This window comes from Trachypithecus francoisi, unplaced genomic scaffold, assembly GCF_009764315.1.
Source record: "Trachypithecus francoisi isolate TF-2019V2 unplaced genomic scaffold, Tfra_2.0 Lachesis_group7, whole genome shotgun sequence".
Classification (NCBI taxonomy): Eukaryota; Metazoa; Chordata; class Mammalia; order Primates; family Cercopithecidae; genus Trachypithecus; species Trachypithecus francoisi.
Genome location: NW_022681472.1, coordinates 99,676,554 through 99,698,147, shown reverse-complemented (window position 1 = coordinate 99,698,147; position 21,594 = coordinate 99,676,554). Strand labels below are relative to the sequence as shown.

General features: G+C 57.1%; 1 protein-coding gene across 11 annotated transcripts in view; it reads right to left on the bottom strand.

The window, feature by feature from the left end:
* Window positions 1-21,594, bottom strand: part of PPP1R16A (protein phosphatase 1 regulatory subunit 16A) — a 45,990-nt gene that overhangs the window by 17,466 nt on the left and 6,930 nt on the right. For 3 of the 11 annotated variants that reach the window (XM_033203096.1, XM_033203098.1, XM_033203099.1), the window contains exons 2-14: window positions 11,148-11,312; window positions 4,731-5,723; window positions 3,327-3,397; window positions 3,106-3,251; window positions 2,810-2,894; window positions 2,502-2,632; window positions 1,928-2,031; window positions 1,736-1,860; window positions 1,516-1,641; window positions 1,367-1,442; window positions 1,157-1,286; window positions 833-998; window positions 9-612 (exon numbers count right to left, since the gene is read on the bottom strand). In XM_033203096.1, the coding sequence (XP_033058987.1) occupies window positions 229-612; window positions 833-998; window positions 1,157-1,286; window positions 1,367-1,442; window positions 1,516-1,641; window positions 1,736-1,860; window positions 1,928-2,031; window positions 2,502-2,632; window positions 2,810-2,894; window positions 3,106-3,251; window positions 3,327-3,397; window positions 4,731-4,989 (1,803 nt within the window). In that variant the 5' untranslated portion in view covers window positions 4,990-5,723; window positions 11,148-11,312 and the 3' untranslated portion in view covers window positions 9-228. Of the gene's footprint in view, window positions 1-8; window positions 613-832; window positions 999-1,156; window positions 1,287-1,366; window positions 1,443-1,515; window positions 1,642-1,735; window positions 1,861-1,927; window positions 2,032-2,501; window positions 2,633-2,809; window positions 2,895-3,105; window positions 3,252-3,326; window positions 3,398-4,730; window positions 5,724-8,456; window positions 8,652-11,147; window positions 11,313-11,981; window positions 12,056-19,591; window positions 19,741-21,594 lie in introns of those variants that run through there. The other 8 variants (XM_033203103.1, XM_033203104.1, XM_033203097.1 and 5 more) reach the window with 7 other exon arrangements.

The window sequence follows — 21,594 nt, the reverse complement described above, 5'->3', positions numbered from 1 at the left end:
AAGCAGACTCCATGGCAAACAGCCCTTTATCAAGAGTTGCAAGATAAAAATAGTCTTTGCAGTCAGATGTCCCTCCAGGCATGGCTTCTACTCTGAGAGGGGCCAGTGTCCTGCACAGTCAAAGCCGGGGTTTCTGTGCTGCCCACCCGCAGCACCAGGGCACGCACCGTGCGGAGGCAGCCTTGGGCTGTGCCCGGGGACAGGAGCCCTGCCCGCCGAGGAACCCCCTCACATGAGCAGGCAGCACGGCCTCCTCTCCACAGGGGCCTCCACCGCTGGGGCTGTGAGCTTGAGCAAGGGTGGGTCCCCGCCTGCCCTGAAGCCACCGTCAGGCTGGGGGGTCTCCGTGTGACCAGGCAGGCCAGGCCCCGCCGTCTCAGGGCTGTGGGGCCCCTCAGGGGGGGGTCGCTGCAGCTTGGCAGCAGCTCGCTGCCGCTTCAGGTCAGCCAGGGTGTGGTGGGCCTTGTCATGGACCAGCGTGTGGGGGGCGGTGCTGTCCAGGGAGCTCAGCTGGTAGGAGACGCTCCGGTCCAGTCGCTTGGAGTACAGATGCCGCGCTGGGGAGCCCCCTACTCGGCCATTGTGCGGCCTGACCACGTCGGGGTTGTCCTCCTGCGGGCAGTGAAGGTCCCAGAGGCCATCAGGAGGCTCCTCCCCCCTCCCCAGCCTTGGATTCAGGCTGTATGGTCATTAAGGGACAGACAGAGATGGGGCAGCAGCTGGCCTCTGCAGGGCACCATTCCTAACAGGCAGGAGGGGTCCAAGCGGAGAAAGAACCAGGGCAAAGCCAGGCCCACCCCTGCGCTGGGCGGAGCAGGGACGGGACGCTCACCTCCAGGGGCGGTGGCCTGAGCTCTGTGTCTGTCTGGCACTCATCGTTGTCCTCGGGCGGCTCCGGGCTGGGGGGCGGCGGCTGTTGCCACACGATGGCCTCCTGGGCGTGCTGCTTGCGGTACAGGTCGGTGCGCTGGGTTAGGCTCGCCCGCCTCACCACCTTCCTGGGGAGGAGAGAGGAGAAGGTGAGTGAGGGGAAGGGGAGTGCCGGGAGGACCCCGCCCGCCCCCTCGTACTCTGCCCCCAGTTCGGCTGGCACTCCGCCAGGGCTGACATCCGCGGGGCCAAGCCGGGGGCGGAGCCTGCTGGGGGCGGCGCTCACCCGCGGCTCCCGGCGCTGGAGGTGCGGCGTCGCAGCAGCGAGCGCTGGCGGCCCTGGGCGCGCAGGAGAGCGTCGTGCTTGTGCTTCAGCTCCAGCAGCTTGGCCCGCACCTCCTCGTCCCCGCACACATCTGAGAAGTGGGTGCAGGCGTCAGGGGCGCCTTCCTCGCCTGTCCTCTCCCCCAGGTGGAGGTGGGCCCCGCAAGCTCACCAAGGGGCGTCTCGTCCATCAGGGACTTTGCGTTCAGATCGGCCCCGTGCGCCACGAGCAGCTCCACCAGGGGCACCTGTGGGCGGCAGGCAGGCGCTGCAGACGGCTGCGCTGGAAGCCCCCTCCCACCTGCTCCTGCCCGCACTCACCTGGCCCCAGTAGGCTGCGGCGTGCAGCGGCTCCCAGCCGTCTTGGTCCTTAGCGCTCAGGCTGGCTCGGTGTTCCAGCAGCAGGGCAGCCGCCTCGCTGAACCCGTTGGCGGCTGCGATGTGCAGCTGCAGGCAAGCGCCCGGCCTGAATTCGGCCCCATCCCCCACCTCCAAGTAGCAAGGCCCCCAGACCCGCATGCCACTCACCCCCAGCCCTCACCAGCGTGGCCCCGTGGTCCAGCGGGGCATGGAGGTCTGCCCCGGCCTGCAGCCGGCTCCGGATGTCGTCCAGCATGCGCAGTTCTGGCACGGCCCGGGCGGCCTCGATGCTGTCCTGGGTGATGCCTGCGAGGCGGCAGGCTCAGAGGGAGCGTCACCGGCAGCCCTCCCACAGCCGCACCGCGGCACCTACCACGGTCGGCCATGGCAGTCTCCAGGCAGTCCAACGTCTGCTCATCGTCACACAAGTCATAGGGCATGTTCCCGTCGGTGTTGACCGCCAGGAGATCGGCGCCACTGCAGGGAAGACGGACGCGGTGCTGGACACAGGACCCTTCCCCACTTGCCAAGCTTCTCACTTGGAGAGGTCCCCCTAGGGCCCCTCAGCCCAGGGCTGCCCCTCAGGAGGCACCCTGTCCACCTGCTGCTGGGAGAGGCGGCCCTGGGGCCCATCGGCTGCCCCTCAGTCCTAGATCCTGTCGTTCAGCCAGACAGGCCTCCTGCAGTCTCTACCCATCCGGGCTCCAGGTTCCTGGCACCTCCAGGGGCAGCGGTGCCCCCATAAACGTGCACTAGATGGGTCTGCCTGCTGGCGGAGCAGGGACACTGGGGACCCCAGGGAGCACAGGGCGGTGGGGGCGCAGGACCAGGCAGCCACGCTGAGGGGCCGCAGAGCTGTGGGGAGCATGGCCCCCGGGAAGGTCGGCAAAGGGGAGCCCAGGACACAGAGGGGGGTGTGCCTGTGTGCAGTGGAGGAACAGGCCTACCTGTGGGCACCCCACATCCCCGCCCACCCTGCAGCGCCTGAGTGTGATGGGACCGCCATCCACACCCCATCCAGCCTCATGGGGACACTCGAGAAGGGCCGCAGCCCTGACCTCTCTGCCACTACAGATGCCTGGAGCGAAGGGGAAGGAAGGGAGGAGGCTCGTGGACGCTGGTGAGGCCACCACCCTCCCTGCTCAGAGCTCCTCCTGCTCTACGTCCCTCTATGTTAAAGGTAAAAGCCCTACCTGTGCTCAGGTACCCTCTCCTCCCAAGCCACCTGGCCTCCTCACTCCCCTTCTCTCCTTACCAGTTCTGTGCTCACTGACCAAGACATTTCTCTGTGCACACCCTGGGGGAGCCCGAGGCCTGCCCTCTTGGCAGGAGGATGCATGCTGGGGAGGCAGAGACCAAGCTGCCCTGGGCACATGCCCATCCCGCTGGGGCCCCAGGCTCTGCTCTCCATGCCAGGACACAGGCAGGGTCAGCAAAGGTGAAGGTGGGAACACAAGAGGCCGAGAGCCGGGCCTACTGCCCAAGAGGGGCCTCCTGAGCAGCCATCTGAGAGGAAGCCCCTCCCTGCCACAGACGCCCAGCAGGCCCTACCTGGCGATGAGCAGCTCCACCAGGTGCAGGTGGCCACAGGTGGCCGCAGCATGCAGAGGTGTCCAGCACTCACTGTCGCAGGCATTGATGTTGGCCCCAGCCTCCAGGAGCTGCTGCACCATCTCTCGGAAATCATCAATGCAGCACTGCAAACCGTGCCACGTGAGCGGCCAGAGCATGGGGGCCAGCCCCCACCCCACCCACGCCCAGTGCAGGCTGACCTGGTGCAGGGCTGTCAGGCCGTCCTCGTTGGCCAAGTCAGGGCTGACCCCACTCCCAAGGAACTGGCAGACTGGAAAAAGGTGGCAAGGTGAGGACAGGGTCCTGTCCCTGGTCAGGTCCTGTCAACTGTGCTTCGGCCCAGGACTCGGGGAAGGACAAGGAAGACAGTGGTGCCAACGGCAGAAGGCACACCAGAGCAGGGGGGTGGGGGCAGGAGCACCAGGCATCTGTCTGGCCCAGGCCAGTCACACTCCCAGAAGCCCTCTGCCTCTACCCACCTGCAGGCCCTTCATGGTGGTGCTCAACCACCTTCCAACCCCCAGAACAGGCCGTGCTTCTGTGTGAGAGCAGCACTCCAACAATCCCGCACCTCCCTTCAGCCAGGAAGGGCTCCCTGCCCCGAGGCTACCGCAGCTAGGCTATGCCATAACGCTGCAGCTCCTTCGGCTCTCCCCTGACAACTAGGCAGCCCTGTGTTCATGATCTCTCCTGGGTCCTCTGGGACCTGACCTGAGGCTCCCCACCACCAGAGTACATCCCTGCTCTCGCTCCCCTCCCCTTCAAAGATCCCAACTCAGGCCCAGCTCTCGCCCAGGTCACCAGGGTCCTCCCTGATGACGCCTGGGGTGCAGCAGAAGGGCTCCTGCCTTCCCACAGCTCCCTGTGGACCATGGTACCCTCTGCCTCTTCCCTCTGCCTCCAGGCCTCCTGGGAGGGCTCCTGTCCACATGGGAAGATGCAGGCCAGACACTGCCAGCTCCTCCTTACTCTGCCCTGGAGGGAGGCAGGGAGGGGTCAAGGGCCACTACAGTGCCTCTTCTCCCCAGACCCCAGAGCACCACAAGTGGAACCCACACAGCTGAGGCTGCAAGCGTGGGGCACAGGTGAGGAGAACAGAGTCAAAAGCAGAGCCTGGGGCAGGCATCGAGAGGGGGGCCACCAGCATGGGCTCTGTGCCTACCCGGGGCCTGGCTCTCTAACCTGCAGAGGTGGGCGGTCCCACCCTACTTTACAGAGGTGGAGACCAGGGCTCTCCTGAGCAGCTTGGAAAGAGGCAGCAGTGACTACCGGCCACCCTGCCCCCACGGGGCCCGCACTAGGTGTCTGAAGGCTCCTGGGGGTCCACCCCTGGCCTCGCTCACCTCACAGCAGGACCCCTGTGCATGCAGCCCTGCCTGAAGGAAGGCTGTCCCGCACGGGCTCACCTCAGGGCTGCCCACTGCCTGGGCTTTGCCTGATGGGGGGACGCTGGGCCACCCAGCCTGAAGAGACCAAGCAAGATCTGGGGGCTGGAGCCCAGGAGCTGTGGACAGGCCCAGCCCCCAGGCTTCGCATGAGACGGCACCCAGGTGGCAGGGAGTGGGCCGCTTGCTGGGAGCTGCTCTGGGCTCAGCCACACTCACCTTCTTCCAGGTCATTTCGAGCAGCAGCCTCCAGAAGGACAACACTGGGAGGGAAGAGGACCTGCTTCGGGGGCCCTCGGCCGGCTGCCTCCTTCCGGGGACGCTCCCCAGGACCTTTCTTGCCCTGGGCCTCCTTCTCAGCCTGGGCCCACATCTTCACCTGCTGGGCACGCCGCTTCTGGGCATGCTTCAGCCGCTCCTGCGTGCTCATCCTGCCCACCATGGGCATCTCTGCCAGCAGCTCCAGGTGCTCGGCCATGGTGGCGGCTGCTTGCCCACAGGGCTGCTCGGGGCACCAGAGTGGGGAGCTTGGGGGCCAGGCTGGGCCTGAGGGGTGGGGCAGCTGGCTGGACTGGCACCCTCGGGGGCATCCCCTTCCCAAAGCTCTGTGTCCTTGGCTGGGTCAGGAGGCCCCACACGATATCCAAGCCCAGGTAGCCCTGGGGGGCACGGGCCAGGGCAGGGAGGGCAGTGTGGAAGGGCACCCCGAACCTGCTCCCCAGGCCAGCCTCTAGCTGTCGACCCGCAGTGCCTCGCCTCCCTCTCGGGGTCAGGGTGCACAACCTATGAGACGCAGTCCCGAGACCTGGCTGGCCTCAGTCCAGGGTCTGAAACTAATGACCCAGATAACAAGGTTCCAGCTTCCTGGCACCTTGCTGAGGGGGAAGGGAGGGCAGGGCCAATCAGCAGTGAGAGCCCCTGTGAGCCCCTGAGAGCCTCTTTTCACTTTCCAGGCTCAGGAGCCTGGGTGGGGCCTGGGAGCAGGCATGGCCCAGCCCCCCAACCCCTCCCAGCTGTGTGCCGAGGTCAGCGCATCAGTACTAATGAGGAGGTGCAGCCACTGAGGCTGGGGCAGGGCAGGTGGTCAGAGTCCTGGAGTCCTGGCCCCAGGGCGCAGGGGTGAGGCTCTCTAGGCAGCCAGGGCACCAAGGGCACAGGCGGGCCAGCCACAGTGTCTTCAGGATCACCTCCCCTTCCGGCAGCTGCTCACACCTGGGAAGTGGGGAACAAGGAAGCACATTGAGGCTGGCTTGAGACAGAGTGGCCCCAGGGAGCCCCTGCCCTGGGCCTCGGGTGAGACCAGGCTTCCAGCCGTCTCGGGTCCTGCCCTGTGTGAGGCCCACCCTCTGGTCCACAGAGAGCACTGCAGAGCAACAATCCTGAGGGTATGGGGAGCTCCTCTGCCCCCATTCTGCCCCAGGTCCAGAGAGGGGCAGGGGAAAGGCATGTCAGGCTCCTCCCACCCACCCTTTCCAGAAACGGCTGCGCACCCCCGCGAGGCATTCCCCGCTAGGCTGCTCCTCCAGGGCCAGGCGCTGCCCTCAGGCTGGGTAGGGTGAGGTCTCCTGGAACCGTCATGAGGGCTTTGCAGGCTACGGCCTTCCAAGGGCAGGCCCTGCCTCCTGCGCCTCCGCCTGTCCTGACTGACACCCCAGCCTCTCACTGCCCAGTCTCTAGACCTCTTCCTTGCTGGGTTCCCACAATGCCTCTGCCATCCTGGGCTGTAACAAAAGCCCCCACCTTCGGGCGCGGTGGCTCAAGCCTGTAATCCCAGCACTTTGGGAGGCCGAGACGGGTGGATCACGAGGTCAGGAGATCGAGACCATCCTGGCTAACACGCTGAAACCCCGTCTCTACTAAAAAATACAAAAAATTAGCCGGGCGAGGTGGCGGGCGCCTGTAGTCCCAGCTACTTGGGAGGCTGAGGCAGGAGAATGGCGTGAACCCGGGAGGTGGAGCTTGCAGTGAGCCAAGATCGCGTCACTGCACTCCAGCCTGGGCAACACAGCGAGACTCCATCTCAATACATACATACATACATACATAAGGCACCCCGTGCTCTGCAGAAGATGCCTACCAGGAGTCCCATTCTCCACCCAGCCAGGCCTCATGGCCATCTACACACTGACCCAACTCTTCACTACTGGACTTACACCCAGAATAAGTCATACAATGCCCCCTTCTTTCAGGAAGGGGACTGTCCTGAGCCAGGTCAAATTAAGCCAGTCAGGTCCTTCTTGTTCAGGGGCCCCCAATTTATCTGGGAGCCCACTTTACAGGTTTAGCCTACTCTAGACATAGTTCCCCTCTGCAGGCCTAGCCTCAGAGGCTTCCTGAGGACATGGCCAATAAGGTCAGTAGCCCTGGCCTGGCTTTCTGTCTGCCAGGTGAAGAGCTTTTCCAGGCAGTAGCTCTCCCTCTGAGCAGCCTGCTCCCAAGCCTCGCCGGCTCTGCAGACCGCAGAGGCCAGGGCAAGCACACACTGGCCAGACGCCCTGCCCAGGCTCCCAAGTCCTCCCCTTGCCCTCTAGAGACATAACATGGGTACCAGAGAGGCGGGAGAGCCACTCCTGCAGGCATGCTGCCAGCTCCCCATCTGCGAGGACAGAGGAGGCACACCACACCTGGTATGGCAGAGCCCTCCCTCCCTGCCAGCCAGTCACAGCCCACACCCTCTTCCTGACAGGGCTGGCGAGATGAGATCCTCACCTCTCTGTCATTGGCATCTCTGGACCTGCCAGAGAACCCACCTGGGCAGTAGACACTTACTCCCACCCCAACCCAAAGAGATCATAAGCCAAGAGCAAGGGAAGGAGAGCAAGGCAGGCTGCCCTCGCCCAGCCCCAGGAAGGAGAGATTAAGAAGATTTAGCCGTCAGGGAACAGTGGCTCATGCCCACACTTTGGGAGCCAAGGTAGTAAGGTCACTTGAACCCAAGAGTTCAAGGCCAGCTTGAGCAACAGAGTAAGACCCCATCTCTACAAAATAATTTTAAAATTAGCTGGTGGCACACGCCTGTGGTCCCAGCTCCTCCGGAGGCTGAGGTGGGAGGATCCCTTGAGCCCGGGAGGTAGAGGCTGCAGTGAGCTGAGATCACACCACTGCACTCCAGCCTGGACTCCAGAGGGAGATCCTGTCTCAAAAAAAAAAAAAAAGAAAGAAAAATTTAACAGATACCACCTACCGTCCCCAGCATTTTATAAAGAAAAGATGGGCGGGGCACGGTGGTGGCTCATACCTGTAATCCCAGCACTTTGGGAGGCTTAAGCAGGCAGGTCTCTTGAGCCCAGGAGTTCGAGACCAGCCTGGGCAACACAGTGAGACCCCGTCTCAATTTATATTACTAAAAAATAATTAATGTAAGAGAAAAAAATTAAAACAAATTTTTAAAAAGGAAGAAAAGATGTTCTGTTGCCCGTGTCCTACAGAAGAGAAAGCCTGAGCACAGCAGCCGCACTCCTGACGGAACGCCTGTCTCGTTTCTCATTCCGAGGCTCATCCGTGAAAATTAATCAGAGAACAGCATCTGGACAGTGGAAACCGCCCCCCAACACCCCCGGCTGCAGAGGGAGGCCCACGGCTGGGGAGGCTCTACCTCCCCCACCCCACCAAGCACGGCTCACAGGGCACTCGGCCCCCACCCTGGCAGGCCCACCTTCCTAGCTGGAAGCTGCCCGATGTCTCCATGGGACTCTGGGCAGGTTCCTGTCCTGCTCGAGGGCCCAACTGCCTTCTCTAAGAGAAAATGAGGTGTCCAAAGTGAGCCCAGAGCCCTCCAAGAGTGGGTGCCAGGGGGTGTCCCAGTGCCCACTTCCCCCCAGGCTGAGCCCTAAGCATCCCCCTCTGGCCTCCCTGCCCAGGAACCAGCCTCAGAAGGAAGGGGCTGGCTGAAGGCCCATGGCAGTGGGCTGAGGGCTCCAGGAGGAGAGGCGGCCTCCCACCTACCTGAACCCTGGCTGCCCTAGCTGAACTTCACCAAGATTTGTCTGCTCCTCCCAGCCACAAGATGGATCAGGAACAGCCCAGCAGAGCCGAGAAGACTTGCCCCTTGGCTGAGCCACGAAGGCCTGGTGGCCGGCTCGCAGTCCTACCAGACGGACACACCCAGGCTGAGGGGCTGGGCAGGCGGCTCCGTCTCCTCCACAACCTTCCCCCAAACCTCCCTGGAATGTCAAACAGATTCCCGGGTCAGTTCATTCCAGTTCTAAACAGATAACCTGGTTGGTTCATTCCAGCTCTCAGTCAAAGCCCAGGCCAGCTGCACTTGAGTGTGGGCCTCGGCGGGAGGAGCCCCGTGGAGGATATGGGGCACTGTTCCTGACCCTCACCCACCGCCCCTCACAGCCTGCACACCCCGGGCCATGTGGCTTCCGAAAGGGAGGCCCAGCAGAGCACGGAGGCCCAGCCCACGCTCCCAGGAGCCCCCGCGAGGACAGCTCCAGGCCCAAGAGCCTCAGCGCCCTCTCTACTGCCATCACCCCGTCTTCCACATGAGGAGACCAAGGCCACGCCTAAATCCAGAGCTGCCCAGGTCACTACTTCACCACAGTGCCCACCTCCCAGTGTCCGTGGTGCAACAAGAGCCCAGAGCCTGAGGGGCGGTGTCCCTCTATTCACCCAGAGATAGGGACAAGGGATAGATGGTGGCCGCATGCTATTCAGAGAAAGAAAAGAGAGGAAAGGGGTAGGGGAAAGAAGAGTCTCAGAGAAACGCTGAGGAGGGTGCAGAAAGAGGATGGGAACTTGCTTCTACAGGCGGGGCAGAGGGCCGGGGACCTGCTGTAGGCTCCCACGTTCACAGGGATGCATGAACAGTGCACCTCAGTAAGGTGCACCTCCAAACTTAAAATGTGCACCTAGGCACAGTGGCTCACGCCTGTAATCCCAGCACTTTGGGAGGCCGAGGCAGGCCGATCACCAGGTCAGGAGATCAAGACCATCCTGGCTAACACGGTGAAACCCCATCTCTACTAAAAATACAAAAAATTAGCTGGGTGTGGTGGCAGGCGCCTGTAGTTCCAGCTACTTGGGAGGCTGAGGCAGGAGAATCACTTGAACCCAGGAGGCGGAGCTTGCAGTAAGCCAGAATTGCATCACTGCACTCCAGCCTGGGTGACAGAGAGAGACTCCGTCTCAAAAATTAAACAAAGTACGCCTTTTGATAGCCTGATTTCCAGGACCCCACCCTACTAAAACCCCAGAGCAGGTCGGCAAGAGGGACTGACGGTGCTGCGGAGCCTGCCTGCCTTCTGGCCGCACTTCACAGGGTGAAAGCCCACGGTGCAGTGGTCAGCACCTGGACGGTCCCACAGGAGCCCCACCAGGGACGGGCCGGCCCAGCGCTCCCACACTGCCTGCCCTAGGCTGGTTCTGGGGGCTTTTATAGCCCAGTTATGCTTAGGCTTGGTGGAGTTGGTTCCTGTAACTTATAACTAAAAGACTTGGTTGTTTTGTTGTTGATTTTTTATTATGTTTTTTAAGAGACAGGGTCTCACTCTTGCCCAGGCTGGGGTGCAGTGGTGCAATCACGGCTCACTGCAGCCTCGACCTCCCAAGGTCAAGCAGTCCTCCCACCTTGGCCTCCCAAGTAGCTGGGACCACAGGTGGGATCACCACAACTGGAAAATATTTTTCTTTTTTTTTTTTTTTTTTTTTTTGAGATGGAGTCTCACTCTTGCCCAGGCTGGAGTGCAGTGGCGTGATCTCGACCGCTGCTCACTGCAAGCTCCGCCTCTGGGTTCACGCCATTCTCCTGCCTCAGCCTCCTGAGTAGCTGGGACTACAGGCTCCCGCCACCACGCCCGGCTAATTTTTTGTATTTTTAGTAGAGACGGGGTTTCACCGTGTCAGCCAGGATGGTCTCGATCTGACCTGGTGATCCACCCGCCTCGGCCTCCCAAAGTGCTGGGATTACAGGCGTGAGCCACCACGCCCGGCCCACACTCGGCTAATTTTTAAATTTGTTTTGTAGAGACAGTGTTTTCCTGTGTTGCCCAGGCTGGTGTCTCGACGCCTGGACTTAAGCAATCCTTATGCCTCGGCCTCCCAAAGTGCTGGTATTATAGGTATGAGCCACCACACCCAACCAGATTTGATTTTATTTGTAGCAATATCTACGAGATACAGAGCAAAAAATGGGAAACTACCTAGATGCCCATCATTGTGGGAAAGTAACTGTGTAGCCACTCTGTAGAATAACGTCTATACATACACATCTGTTAACAAGATGAGGTGGGTCTCAGTGTCCTTGGGAGAATGGCTATGGTATCTTGCCAGTGGGTACAGAGGCTGCCAGAGCCTGGCTAAAAGTGTTACATACACACAGACTGGTTTGTTTGTTTCTGAGACAGGGTCTTGCTCTGTCACCCAGGCTGGAGTGCAGTGGTGCGACCTCGGCTCACAGCAACCTCCGCCTCCCAGGTTCAAGCGATTTTCCTGCCTGAGTCTCCCAATTAGCCGAGATGACAGGCGCCTGCCACCACACGGGCTAATTTTTGTATTTTTAGTAGATACGGCGTTTTGCCATGTTGGCCAGGCTGGTCTGGAACTCCTGACCTCAGGTGATCTGCCCGCGTTGGCCTCCCAAAGTGCTGGGATTACAGGCGTGAGCCATCGCACCCAGCCCCAGCAGCTCACCTTTGAGGACTCCTGATGGCACCTTCCTGACCCCTGCCACCAACCCACAGCAGCGTCCACACGTGGGTTCTGCGTCCCGGCCAGTCTCTTCCACTAGGCGACAAGCTTGCTGAGAGCACAATCTGCAGGCCCCTCTTCTATGACTCTTCACCCATGTGCCAGCACCTGGAAGAAGGGCCTGCATCAGCCACTGTGAAGGACCGAGGGAGCCAGGCAGAAGCTGGCAAGGCAGGCACAGCTCAGTGCGGCCAAGGAGTGGACAAGCTCAGGCCAAGGCTCCCTATGGCCCGTGGCCCATGGCCCACATGGTCCACTCTGAAAAGAAACCAAATGTCCAGAGACCTCCCAAAACGTGACAAGGACAGCACCAGCCATAAAGCGGGCTGGTGGCTGCTGGAGAGGTTCCATTTGCACTTGTCTGCCTGTGCCCTGGGGAGGGACAGCGGGGGCAGGCCCTGCCTTTAAGCAGCTACATCTGGGGACTGGAGCCGAGCTGCAGGATGCGCACCAGCACGTCACACCACGTCTACTGCGGTCAGCACAGAAAGCATGGGGTGTCCAGGGCAGAAGAAGACGCTCTGGAGGGGCCTCTGCAGCTGCATGAAGCTCTGGGAGGGAGGCCCCAGCAATAAGTTTCCTACACAAAGGGCACGCCCGGGGCCTGCAGACTGCTCCAAGGAAGCAGCAGTTTAGGGGAAGTGGTGGCTAGATGAGTGAGTGGTGATGGGGGCAGGAAGGAGGGTCTGAGTGTCCTCCAGGGCCCAATGTGCAGCTCACCCCCTCCCAGTCCAACCCCCCTCCCAGTCCAACCCTTAGAAGTTCATCCCAAAGCACCTGCATCGGCATGAAATACTGCAACCTCTGGCTCCTGGGTTCAAATGATTCTCCTGCCTCAGCCTCCTGAGTAGCTGCGATTATAGGTGTGTGCCACAACACTCAGCTAATATTTGCATTTTTAGTAGAGAGAGGGTTTCTCCATGTTGGCAAGGCTGGTCTTGAACTCCTGACCTCAAGTGATCTGCCTGCCTCGGCCTCCCGAAGTGCTGGGATTACAGGGGTGAACCACCGCGCCCGGCCAGGAGGGGGCTTCTGATCCAGGCTTTCTCAAGCCTCCATCCTGAAACCCTGCCCTGGGGCTCTGTCCCCAGTGACACCGTGTCTTCCCTACTGAGGGCCCTCCTTCCCCAACCCCTGTGCTCCTGGCTGAGGCCTGGAGTCCCCTGCCCTCCTCTCCCTGAGCATTCCAGCTGGAACACACATCATCAGGCACCAAGCACCCAGCACCAGCCCTCACTGTGGCTTCACCCCCACCCATCGCTGCCCGAATTCCTGCTGTTCTCGTGGAGAAACTTCCACAGACTGCCTGTCCCCTCCGAGCCTTGACCTCTTCTCTACACCAGTGTCCTCATCTGACCAACTGTGCTCCATCACCACCAGTAACTACAGCCCACGTCACCTCCATTCAATACCCCACTCTCTGCCCATCGCCTCCTCTCTGCCGGCTCACTCCTGCAAGCCCTGACTCCAACACTCCAGTGTCTCCCTCACTGCCATGCCCTCACCTTGCCCCACGCCTCCTGCTCCCACAGCCCCAGTGACTGAACATAGCAGAGCCACTCCCTCAAGTGCTCTGACGCTTGCAGAAATCTGCTTCCCTTGCCTTTTCTCTTCTGCCCTCCCAGACAAAGTATATTCCCTGGAAAGAGCTTCCCTTGCCTTTTCTCTCCTGCCCTCCCAGACAAAGCATATTTCCTAGAAAGACAGAGGCTGACGGGGGAGGATGTACACTCCTACTTCCAACTGAACAATAGAATAGTACCCAAAAGCCTCAATGCCTCAGAATAAGCCTAACAAAAGATGTACACAGAAAACCACAACCATATCTTTATAGGAAGATACGGGAGGAGACATCACATTATATGTCACAAGACCCAGAACCGAAAAGATGTCATTTCTTCCCAAATTCATACAAAATTTGACGTAGTCCCAATCAAAACCCCAACAGTGTGAAACTCACGAGCTAATTCTCCACTTATATGGAAACACAAAAGGCCAAGAACAGTAGGGATAAGCCTGAAAGAGAACAAATTTGAAGTACTTACACTATTAGATGTCAAGACTTATTGTATAGTTTGGTAAGTGAGACCTAAGTTATTGGCTTAGGCATAGAGACATAAACCAATGGAATACAGTCGAGTCCAGAAAATTACCAGATGAGGCAGCTCACACTTGCAGTCCCAGCACTTGGGGAGGCCGTGGCAGAAGGATCACTTGAACCCAGGGGTTCAAGGCCAGCCTAGGCAAAATAGGGAGACCCCCATCTCTACAAAAAATTAAAAATTAGCCAGGCACGGTGGTGCGCCCCTGCAGTTCCAGCTACTCGGGAGGCTGAGGTGGGACGATTACTTGAGCCTGGGAGGCGGAGGTTGCAATGAGCTGAAAGCAACACTGCACTCCAGCCTGGGCGACAGAGCAAGACTCTGTCTCAAAAAAAAGACCAAAAACAAAACAGAAATAACCCTACACATGTGTAGACATGCAATTTACGACACTGCTGGGAGTGAAAAAGTCTTCAGTAAATGGTGCTGGGGCCAGGCACAGTGACTCATGCCTGTAATCCCAGCACTTTGGGAGGCTGAGGGGCAAGGATTGCTTAAGATCAGGAATTCCGGTGGCTCAAGCCTGTAATCCCAGCACTTTGGGAGGCCGAGACGGGCGGATCAAGAGGTCAGGAGATTGAGACCATCCTGGCTAACACCGTGAAACCCCGTCTCTACTAAAAAAAAAATACAAAAAATTAGCCGGGCGAGATGGCGGGCGCCTGTAGTCCCAGCTACTCGGGAGGCTGAGGCGAGAGAATGGCGTAAACCCGGGAGGCGGAGCTTGCAGTGAGCTGAGATCCGGCCACTGCACTCCAGCCTGGGCGACAGAGCGAGACTCCGTCTCAACAACAACAACAAAAAAAAAAAAGATCAGGAATTCGAGACCATCATGCTGAAACTCCGTCTCTACTAGAAATACAAAAAATTAGCCAGTAGTGGTGCCACACATCTGTAGCCCCAGCTACTCTGAAGGCTGAGGTGGGAGAATCGCTTGAACCTGGGAGGCGGCGGTTGCAGTGAGCCGAGATCGCGCCACTGCACTCCAGACTGGGTAACAGAAAATAATCCAAAAAAAAAAAAAAGAATCTTGACCCCCCACCCTGGGTGAAATGCAAACCAAATGTAAAGGTGAAATAACAGCAGTTCTACAGAGTGGTGACACCAAAAGCAAAAGCACAGTCTATAAAATGAAAAACTGAAAAACTGGACCTTGACAAGATTAAAAACTTTTGCCTTGTTATAAAAATCCAGTGAAGAGGGTGAAAAGACAGCTACTGAGTGAGTAAATATCCACAGACCACACACAGAACGATGGACTTCTGTCACGAACACACGAGTCTCAAAAAATCAGCAGTCAAAATGAAACCATCCAATTAGAAAAGGGGCAGAGGACGTGAAGACACACTTCACTGAAGAGGATCCAGAGACGGCAAATGCGTCCATGACAAGATGCTCAAATCAACATCGCCGCCATTCAGAAAATGCAAATTAGAGCCACAGCGAGATACCGCTGCCCACAAATCCAAATGGCAAGGATGTGAGGAAAAAGGAGTCTCACAGGGAGCTGATGAAAACCCGTGACATAAAACAGCCACCACTCTGGAAAGCAGTGTGCAAGTTTCTTAAACCAAAACAGCTCAACATGCAACTCCCATACCAACCAGCAGCTGCGCTCATGGGCCTTTATCCCAGAGAAATGAAAATTTAAGGCGGGCGCGGTGGCCCATGCCTGTAATCCCAGCACTTTCGGAGGCTGGGGCAGGCGGGATCACGCGAGGTCAGGAGTCCAAGACCAGCCTGGCCAACATGCCAAAACCCCATCTGTACTAAAAATACAAAAATTAGCCGGGTGTGGTGGCATGAGATCACACCACTGCACTCCAACCTGGTGACAGAGTGAGGCTCCGTCTCATTAAAAAAAAAAAAAAATTAAGTCACTCAAAAAACTACATAAAAGTTCATGGCAACTTTATTCACAATAGCAAAAAACTGGAGGAAAAAACCAAATGTCTTGTAACAGGTGAATGGTTACAAGAATTTAACCCACATGGTTAAAAACATGGTGGTCCCTCCATACCATGGAAGGTTCCTCCAGTCACAGAAACACACTCGCAGTGCACACAACTGCTTGGACCTCAGGACGTCATGCCGACCTCCACGCCACACCCTACAGCACTCCACGGATGGCCGACCTCCACGCCACACCCTACAGCACCTCACTGATGGCCGACCTCCACGCCACACCCTACAGCACCTCACTGATGGCCGGCCTCCACGCCACACCCTACAGCACTCCACGGATGGCCGGCCTCCACGCCACACCCTACAGCACCTCACTGATGGCCGGCCTCCACGCCACACCCTACAGCACTCCACGGATGGCCGACCTCCACGCCACACCCTACAGCACTCCACGGATGCAACATTCTCGTAATGGCAAAACCGTACAGATGGAGAACATACCAGTGGCTCCCAGGGGTTACGGCTGGGAAAAGAAGGTGGCTGTGGCTGTAAGAGGGCAGCTCAAGAGGTCCCTATGGTGGCTGTGCTGCGTCTTGACCATGGCTCACACAAACCCTACAGTGACAGAGGCGCAGAACTAAACCACACACACACAGGTGGACACATGGAAAGCTGTGAAATCTGAATAAGGTCAATGCAGCACAATGATTCAACATCCCCTTGAGCTAATGTACTCCACTGACAGGTGCAGTTACCACGGGGGTCCTTGCCAAGTCTACAAAGGATCTCTGAGCCATTTATTTTATTTTTTATGTATTTTTCTTTATTTATTGTTTTTTTCTCCGAGACGGAGTCTCACTCTGTCTCCCGGGATGGAGTGCAGTGGCACGATCTCGGCTCACTGCAAGCTCCGCCTCCCGGGTTCACGCCATTCTCCTGCCTCAGCCTCCCGAGTAGCTGGGACTACAGGCGCCCGCCACCTCACCTGGCTAATTTTGTATTTTTCGTAGAGACGGGGTTTCAACACATTGGCCAGGCTGGTCTCAAACTCCTGACCTCAGGTGATCCACCCGCCTCAGCCTCCCAAAGTGCTGGGATTACAGGTGTGAGCCAGTGTGCCTGGCCTGAATCATTTCTTATGGCTGTATGTGAATCTTCAATTATCTCAACATAAAAAAATTAAAAATAAAAATAATGAACAAGCAAGCCATAGAATGGGGAATAATATGTGCAACACACAACCAACAATGGATACAAAAAGGGCCACCAGGCCGGGCGCGGCGGCTCACGCTTGTCATCCCAGCACTTTGGGAGGCTGAGGTGGGTGGATCACAAGGTCAAGACATCGAGACCATCCTGGCCAACATGGTGAAATCCTGTCCCTACTAAAAACACAAAAATTAGCTGGGTGTGGTGGTGCATGCCTGTAATCCCAGCTACTCAGGAGGCTGAGGCAGAAGAATCGCTTGAACCAGGGAGTCGGAGGTTGCAGTGATCGGAGATCGTGCCACTGCACTCCAGCCCGGGCAACAGTGCGAGACAGCAAGTCTCCATCTCAAAAAAAAAAAAAACAGCCACCAAAAAGCAAAAAGAAAATCATAATTAACAGGAAAATGGGCCAAAGACTTAAACACCCACCCAATAAGATGACAATCAATGCACACAAGAAGGTGCATGAGGCCGGGCGCGGTGGCTCAAGCCTGTAATCCCACCACTTTGGGAGGCCGAGACGGGCAGATCAGGAGGTCAGGAGATCGAGACCATCCTGGCGAACACGGTGTAAACCCCGTCTCTACTAAAAAAAATACAAAAAACTAGCCGGGCGAGGTGGCGGGCGCCTGTAGTCCCAGCTACTCGGGAGGCTGAGGCAGGAGAATGGTGTGAACCCGGGAGGCGGAGCTTGCAGTGAACTGAGATCCAGCCACTGCACTCCAGCCTGGGCAACAGAGCCAGACTACATCTCAAAAAAAAAGAAAAAAAAAAAAAAGGCCGGGCGCGGTGGCTCAAGCCTGTAATCCCAGCACTTTGGGAGGCCGAGATGGGCGGATCACGAGGTCATGAGATCGAGACCATCCGGCTAACACGGTGAAACTCCGTCTCTACTAAAAATACAAAAAAAAAAAAACTAGCCGGGCGAGGTGGCGGGCGCCTGTAGTCCCAGCTACTCGGGAGGCTGAGGCGGGAGAATGGCGTGAACCCGGGAGGCGGAGCTTGCAGTGAGCCGAGATTGCGCCACTGCACTCCAGCCTGGGCGACAGAGCGAGACTCCGCCTCAAAAAAAAAAAAAAAAAAAAAAAGATGGTGCATGAGCCATCAGAGTGCACGCCAGGGCCCCAGCACACAGCCCAGCACACAGCCCAGCTCACACCCACCAGAGCAGACAGAATGAAAAAGACCCAGGGTGGAGTCAGTGGCACGAGGATGGCTCACTGCAGCCTTGAACTCTTGAGCTCAAGCAATTCTCCAGCCTCATCCTCCTGAGTGGTTGGACTAAAGGTGCACACCACTGTGCCCAGCTCTTACACTCATATACACAATCCTCTCTATGTGTACGTGTGCATAGAGGGTGGGGCAGGAGGCAAGAACGTGTTCCTTTGCTAACCTCAAACACGGGTAGTGGTGTCTCCCTACAGTTTCGATTTGCATTTCTCTGAGCATTAATGAGGTGAGGCATCTTTCCAAAGATAATTTATATTATCTTCTAAAAGCATGATAGTTTGTGTCATATTTAAGTCTGTAAGTCACCTGGAGCTGATGTCTGTGTATGGTGTGAGGTAGAGGTCTGTGGTAGTTTAAAAACATACCCACAAACTCTTTGATACACCTACCTTCAGAAGGTGGAGCCTAATTCCCCTTCCCTTCAAGGTGTGGGCTACACTTAGTAATTCACTCATAACGAATCAAGTGTGGCAGAAGTGAAGACGTGGGATGCCCAAGATTAGGATATGAAGGCACTGCAGATTCCTTCCCACTATCTCTTATCACTCACCCTGCAGGAAGCCAGCCGCCGTGTTGTGAGGACACTCAAGCAGCCCTATGGGGAGATCCATGTGGTGAGGAACAGCCAGCAGCCATGTGAGTGAACAGCCTTGAAAGTAGATCCTCCAGCCCTAGTCAAGCCTTCAGATGGCACAGCCCAGGCCGACAGCATCAACAGCTACAACCTAACGAGCCAGAGTCACCCTCTGAGCTGCTCGCACCTTCCGGACCTATCATGACTGTGAGATAACAGATGTTGCTGATGATGGACGACGATGATGATGATGATGACTAGAGAGAGACGGAGGGTCTCACCCTGTCACCCAGGCTGGAGCATAGTGGCGCATTCACTGCTCACTGCAGCCTCCACCTCCCAAGCTCCAGCGATTCTCCTGCCTCAGCCTCCCGAGTGGCTGGACTACAAGCATGAACCACCACGCCCAGCTAATTATTATCTTTTGTTTTTCAGAAATGGGGTCTCCCTATGTTGCCCAGGTTGGTCTCAAAGTCCTGGGCTGAAGTGACCCTCCTGCCTCAGCCTCCCAGAGTGCTGGGATTACAAGCGCGAGTGTTTTGAATCACTACATTTGGGAATAATGTGTTACACAGCAATGCTTAACTAATACAGGCTCTGATTTCATATTTTTTCCAAACTGATATCCAATTGTCTCAGTACCTTTTTTTTTTTTTTTTTTTTTCCTGAGACAGAATCCTGCTTTGTCACCCAAGCTGAAGTGCAGGGGCACGATCTCAGCTCACTGGAACCTCCACCTCCCAGGGTCACGCAATTTTCATGCCTCAGCCTCCTGAGTAGCTGGGACTCCAGGCATGAGCCCCTGTACCTGGCCTTCAGTGCCACTCATTTCAAAGCTGCTTCTCTCCAGAGTGTTTGCAGGACCACCTTGGTGATGAATTAGGTTCCCATACATACGTGGGCCTGTTTAAGACTCTACTCTTTTTGTCCTTTTTGTTTGACATGGAGTCTTTCTCTGTCACCCAGGCTGGGGTGCAGTGGCGCGATCTCAGCTCACTGCAACCTCCACCTCCCAGGTTCCCGTGATTCTCCTGCCTCAGCCTCCCGAGTAGCTGAGATTACAGGTGCGCACCACCACATCTGGCTAATTTTTTGTATTTTTAGTAGAGACACAGTTTTACTATGTTGGCCAGGCTGTTCTTGACCTCCTGACCTCAAGTGATCCACCTGCCTTGGCCTCCCAAAGTGCTAGAATTACAGGCATGAACCACTGCGCCTTGCCTTTTTTTTTTTTTTTTTTTGGATTCTATTATTTTTTACTGGTTCCTTTGTCAATCCTTGAGCCTGTCCCACATGTCCTCCTCACTATGGCTTCCTAAGGAGCCTCCTCTCTGGTCCCACCTCTCAGGGGGCTGACTCCTACTCACACTCTGGTCTCAGCCTCCTTTCTGGCCCCGGGCATGAGGTTCTTCGTTCCGCCTCGGCCTCCCAAAGTGCTGGGATTACAGGCATGAGCCACCGCACCTGTCTTCTTTCTCAGTGATCTCAGTGCTCCTCAGACTCCCCCTGCATAACACTTAGCAGCAGAACCATACGAACTTGAAACCATTCCATTATTTTTGATCTACAAACACAAAACATTATTTACCTCAGTAACAGCTGCTTGGCTAAAGCTGTGAGGGTGGGAGGACCCCATGATCTGGACGTTTGCACACATCATGCTTCCAGCCCGGGACTGAAGATACGTGTGGACCACACCAGGCACCGGCCTGCTAACGATGAGCTCTCACGCAACGTCTGTCAGGGGCTGGAGAATCGGGGAGGCCTCCCCCCAGAAATCAGGGGAAGCTACGTCTCCCTCTTCAATTTCCTTTCCCCTTGCCACCTGGCTCCAAAATAAATCTAATAAACTAACTCACAGCAAGGTGTCAAAGCCCCAGATGCCTAAATGAAAGAAGCTGGCAGTCTGAGGCATCTGCATTTGAAAAGAGACTCAATGAGAACTGAAGATAACAGCCAGCCCTAGACCAAAAGAAAGGGAAGAGAGGGCAGGGAGGGCTCCCAGCAGCCCCTGCAAATCACACCTTTCTAGAAGCCAGGACCACAAGCACCCTTCCCTCTGAACTGCCTCATTTAGCTTCATAGCTCTAATGGGCCATAATCCCACGGAGTAGATGTGGCAACTAAGGCCTGTCAAGTACAACGGTGAAGAAACGAAAATAACAAAAGTGAGCTTTGGAGGGTCAGCGCTGCAACCCAGGATTTGCTCTGACTCGGCATTCACTCCCTCACAGAGACACAGACCTTCGTTCCAGGTGGGGCTGCGGGAAGGGGACCTGCAGACAGGTGTGCCAGTGGCACAGGGCCTGGGAGTGTGGAAGGAGGCAGCACTGGGACCGCGAGGGCCCCCAGCCTTAGGACAAGAGAGGTGTGGGGTCTAGACAACCAACCTAGGGCGCAGGTGCCACAGTGAGCCACTGAGATGCCTCAAAACTTGGGACAGGAGCTAGGAGGGTATTCCCAAGAAAGAGAGCTCACAGTCAGCCAGCACATTCCTAGGAGGTGGAAGGAAGGATGGTGGGAGCTGTCAGAGCAGAGAGATGAGCAGGGAAAGGAGGTCAAGGAAAAAGAAAACAGGGAAGGGCTGGGCATGGTAGCTCACGCCTGTAATCCCAACATTTGGGAGGCCAAAGCAGGAGGATTGCTTGAACCCAGGAGTTTGAGGCTGCAGTGAGCTCTGATCGCACCACTGCTCTCCAGCCTGGGCAACAGAGCAAGACTCTGTCTCTAAAAAAAAAAAAAAAAAAAAAAAAAAAAAGGAGGATGGGCACAGTGGCTCAGCACTTTGGTAGGCCGAGGCGGGCGGATCACAAGGTCAGGAGATCGAGACCATCCTGGCTAACACGGTGAAACCCCGTCTCTACTAAAAATACAAAACATTAGCCGGGCATAGTGGTGGACGCCTGTAGTCCCAGCTACTCGGGAGGCTGAGGCAGGAGAATAGCGTGAACCCGGGAGGCGGAGCTTGCAGTGAGCCGAGATCGCGCCACTGCACTCCAGCCTGGGTGACAGAGCGAGACTCCCGTCTCAAAAAAAAAAAAAAAGGCCGGGCGCGGTGGCTCAAGCCTGTAATCCCAGCACTTTGGGGGGCTGAGACGGGCGGATCACGAGGTCAGGAGATCGAGACCATCCTGGCTAACCCGGTGAAACCCCATCTCTACTAAAAAATACAAAAAACTAGCAGGGCAAGGTGGCAGGCGCCTGTAGTCCCAGCTACTCGGGATGCTGAGGCAGGAGAATGGCGTAAACCCGGGAGGCGGAGCTTGCAGTGAGCTGAGATCCGGCCACTGCACTCCAGCCTGGGCGACAGAGCAAGACTCCGTCTCAAAAAAAAAAAAGAGTTCGAGACCAGCCTGACCAATAGGGTGAA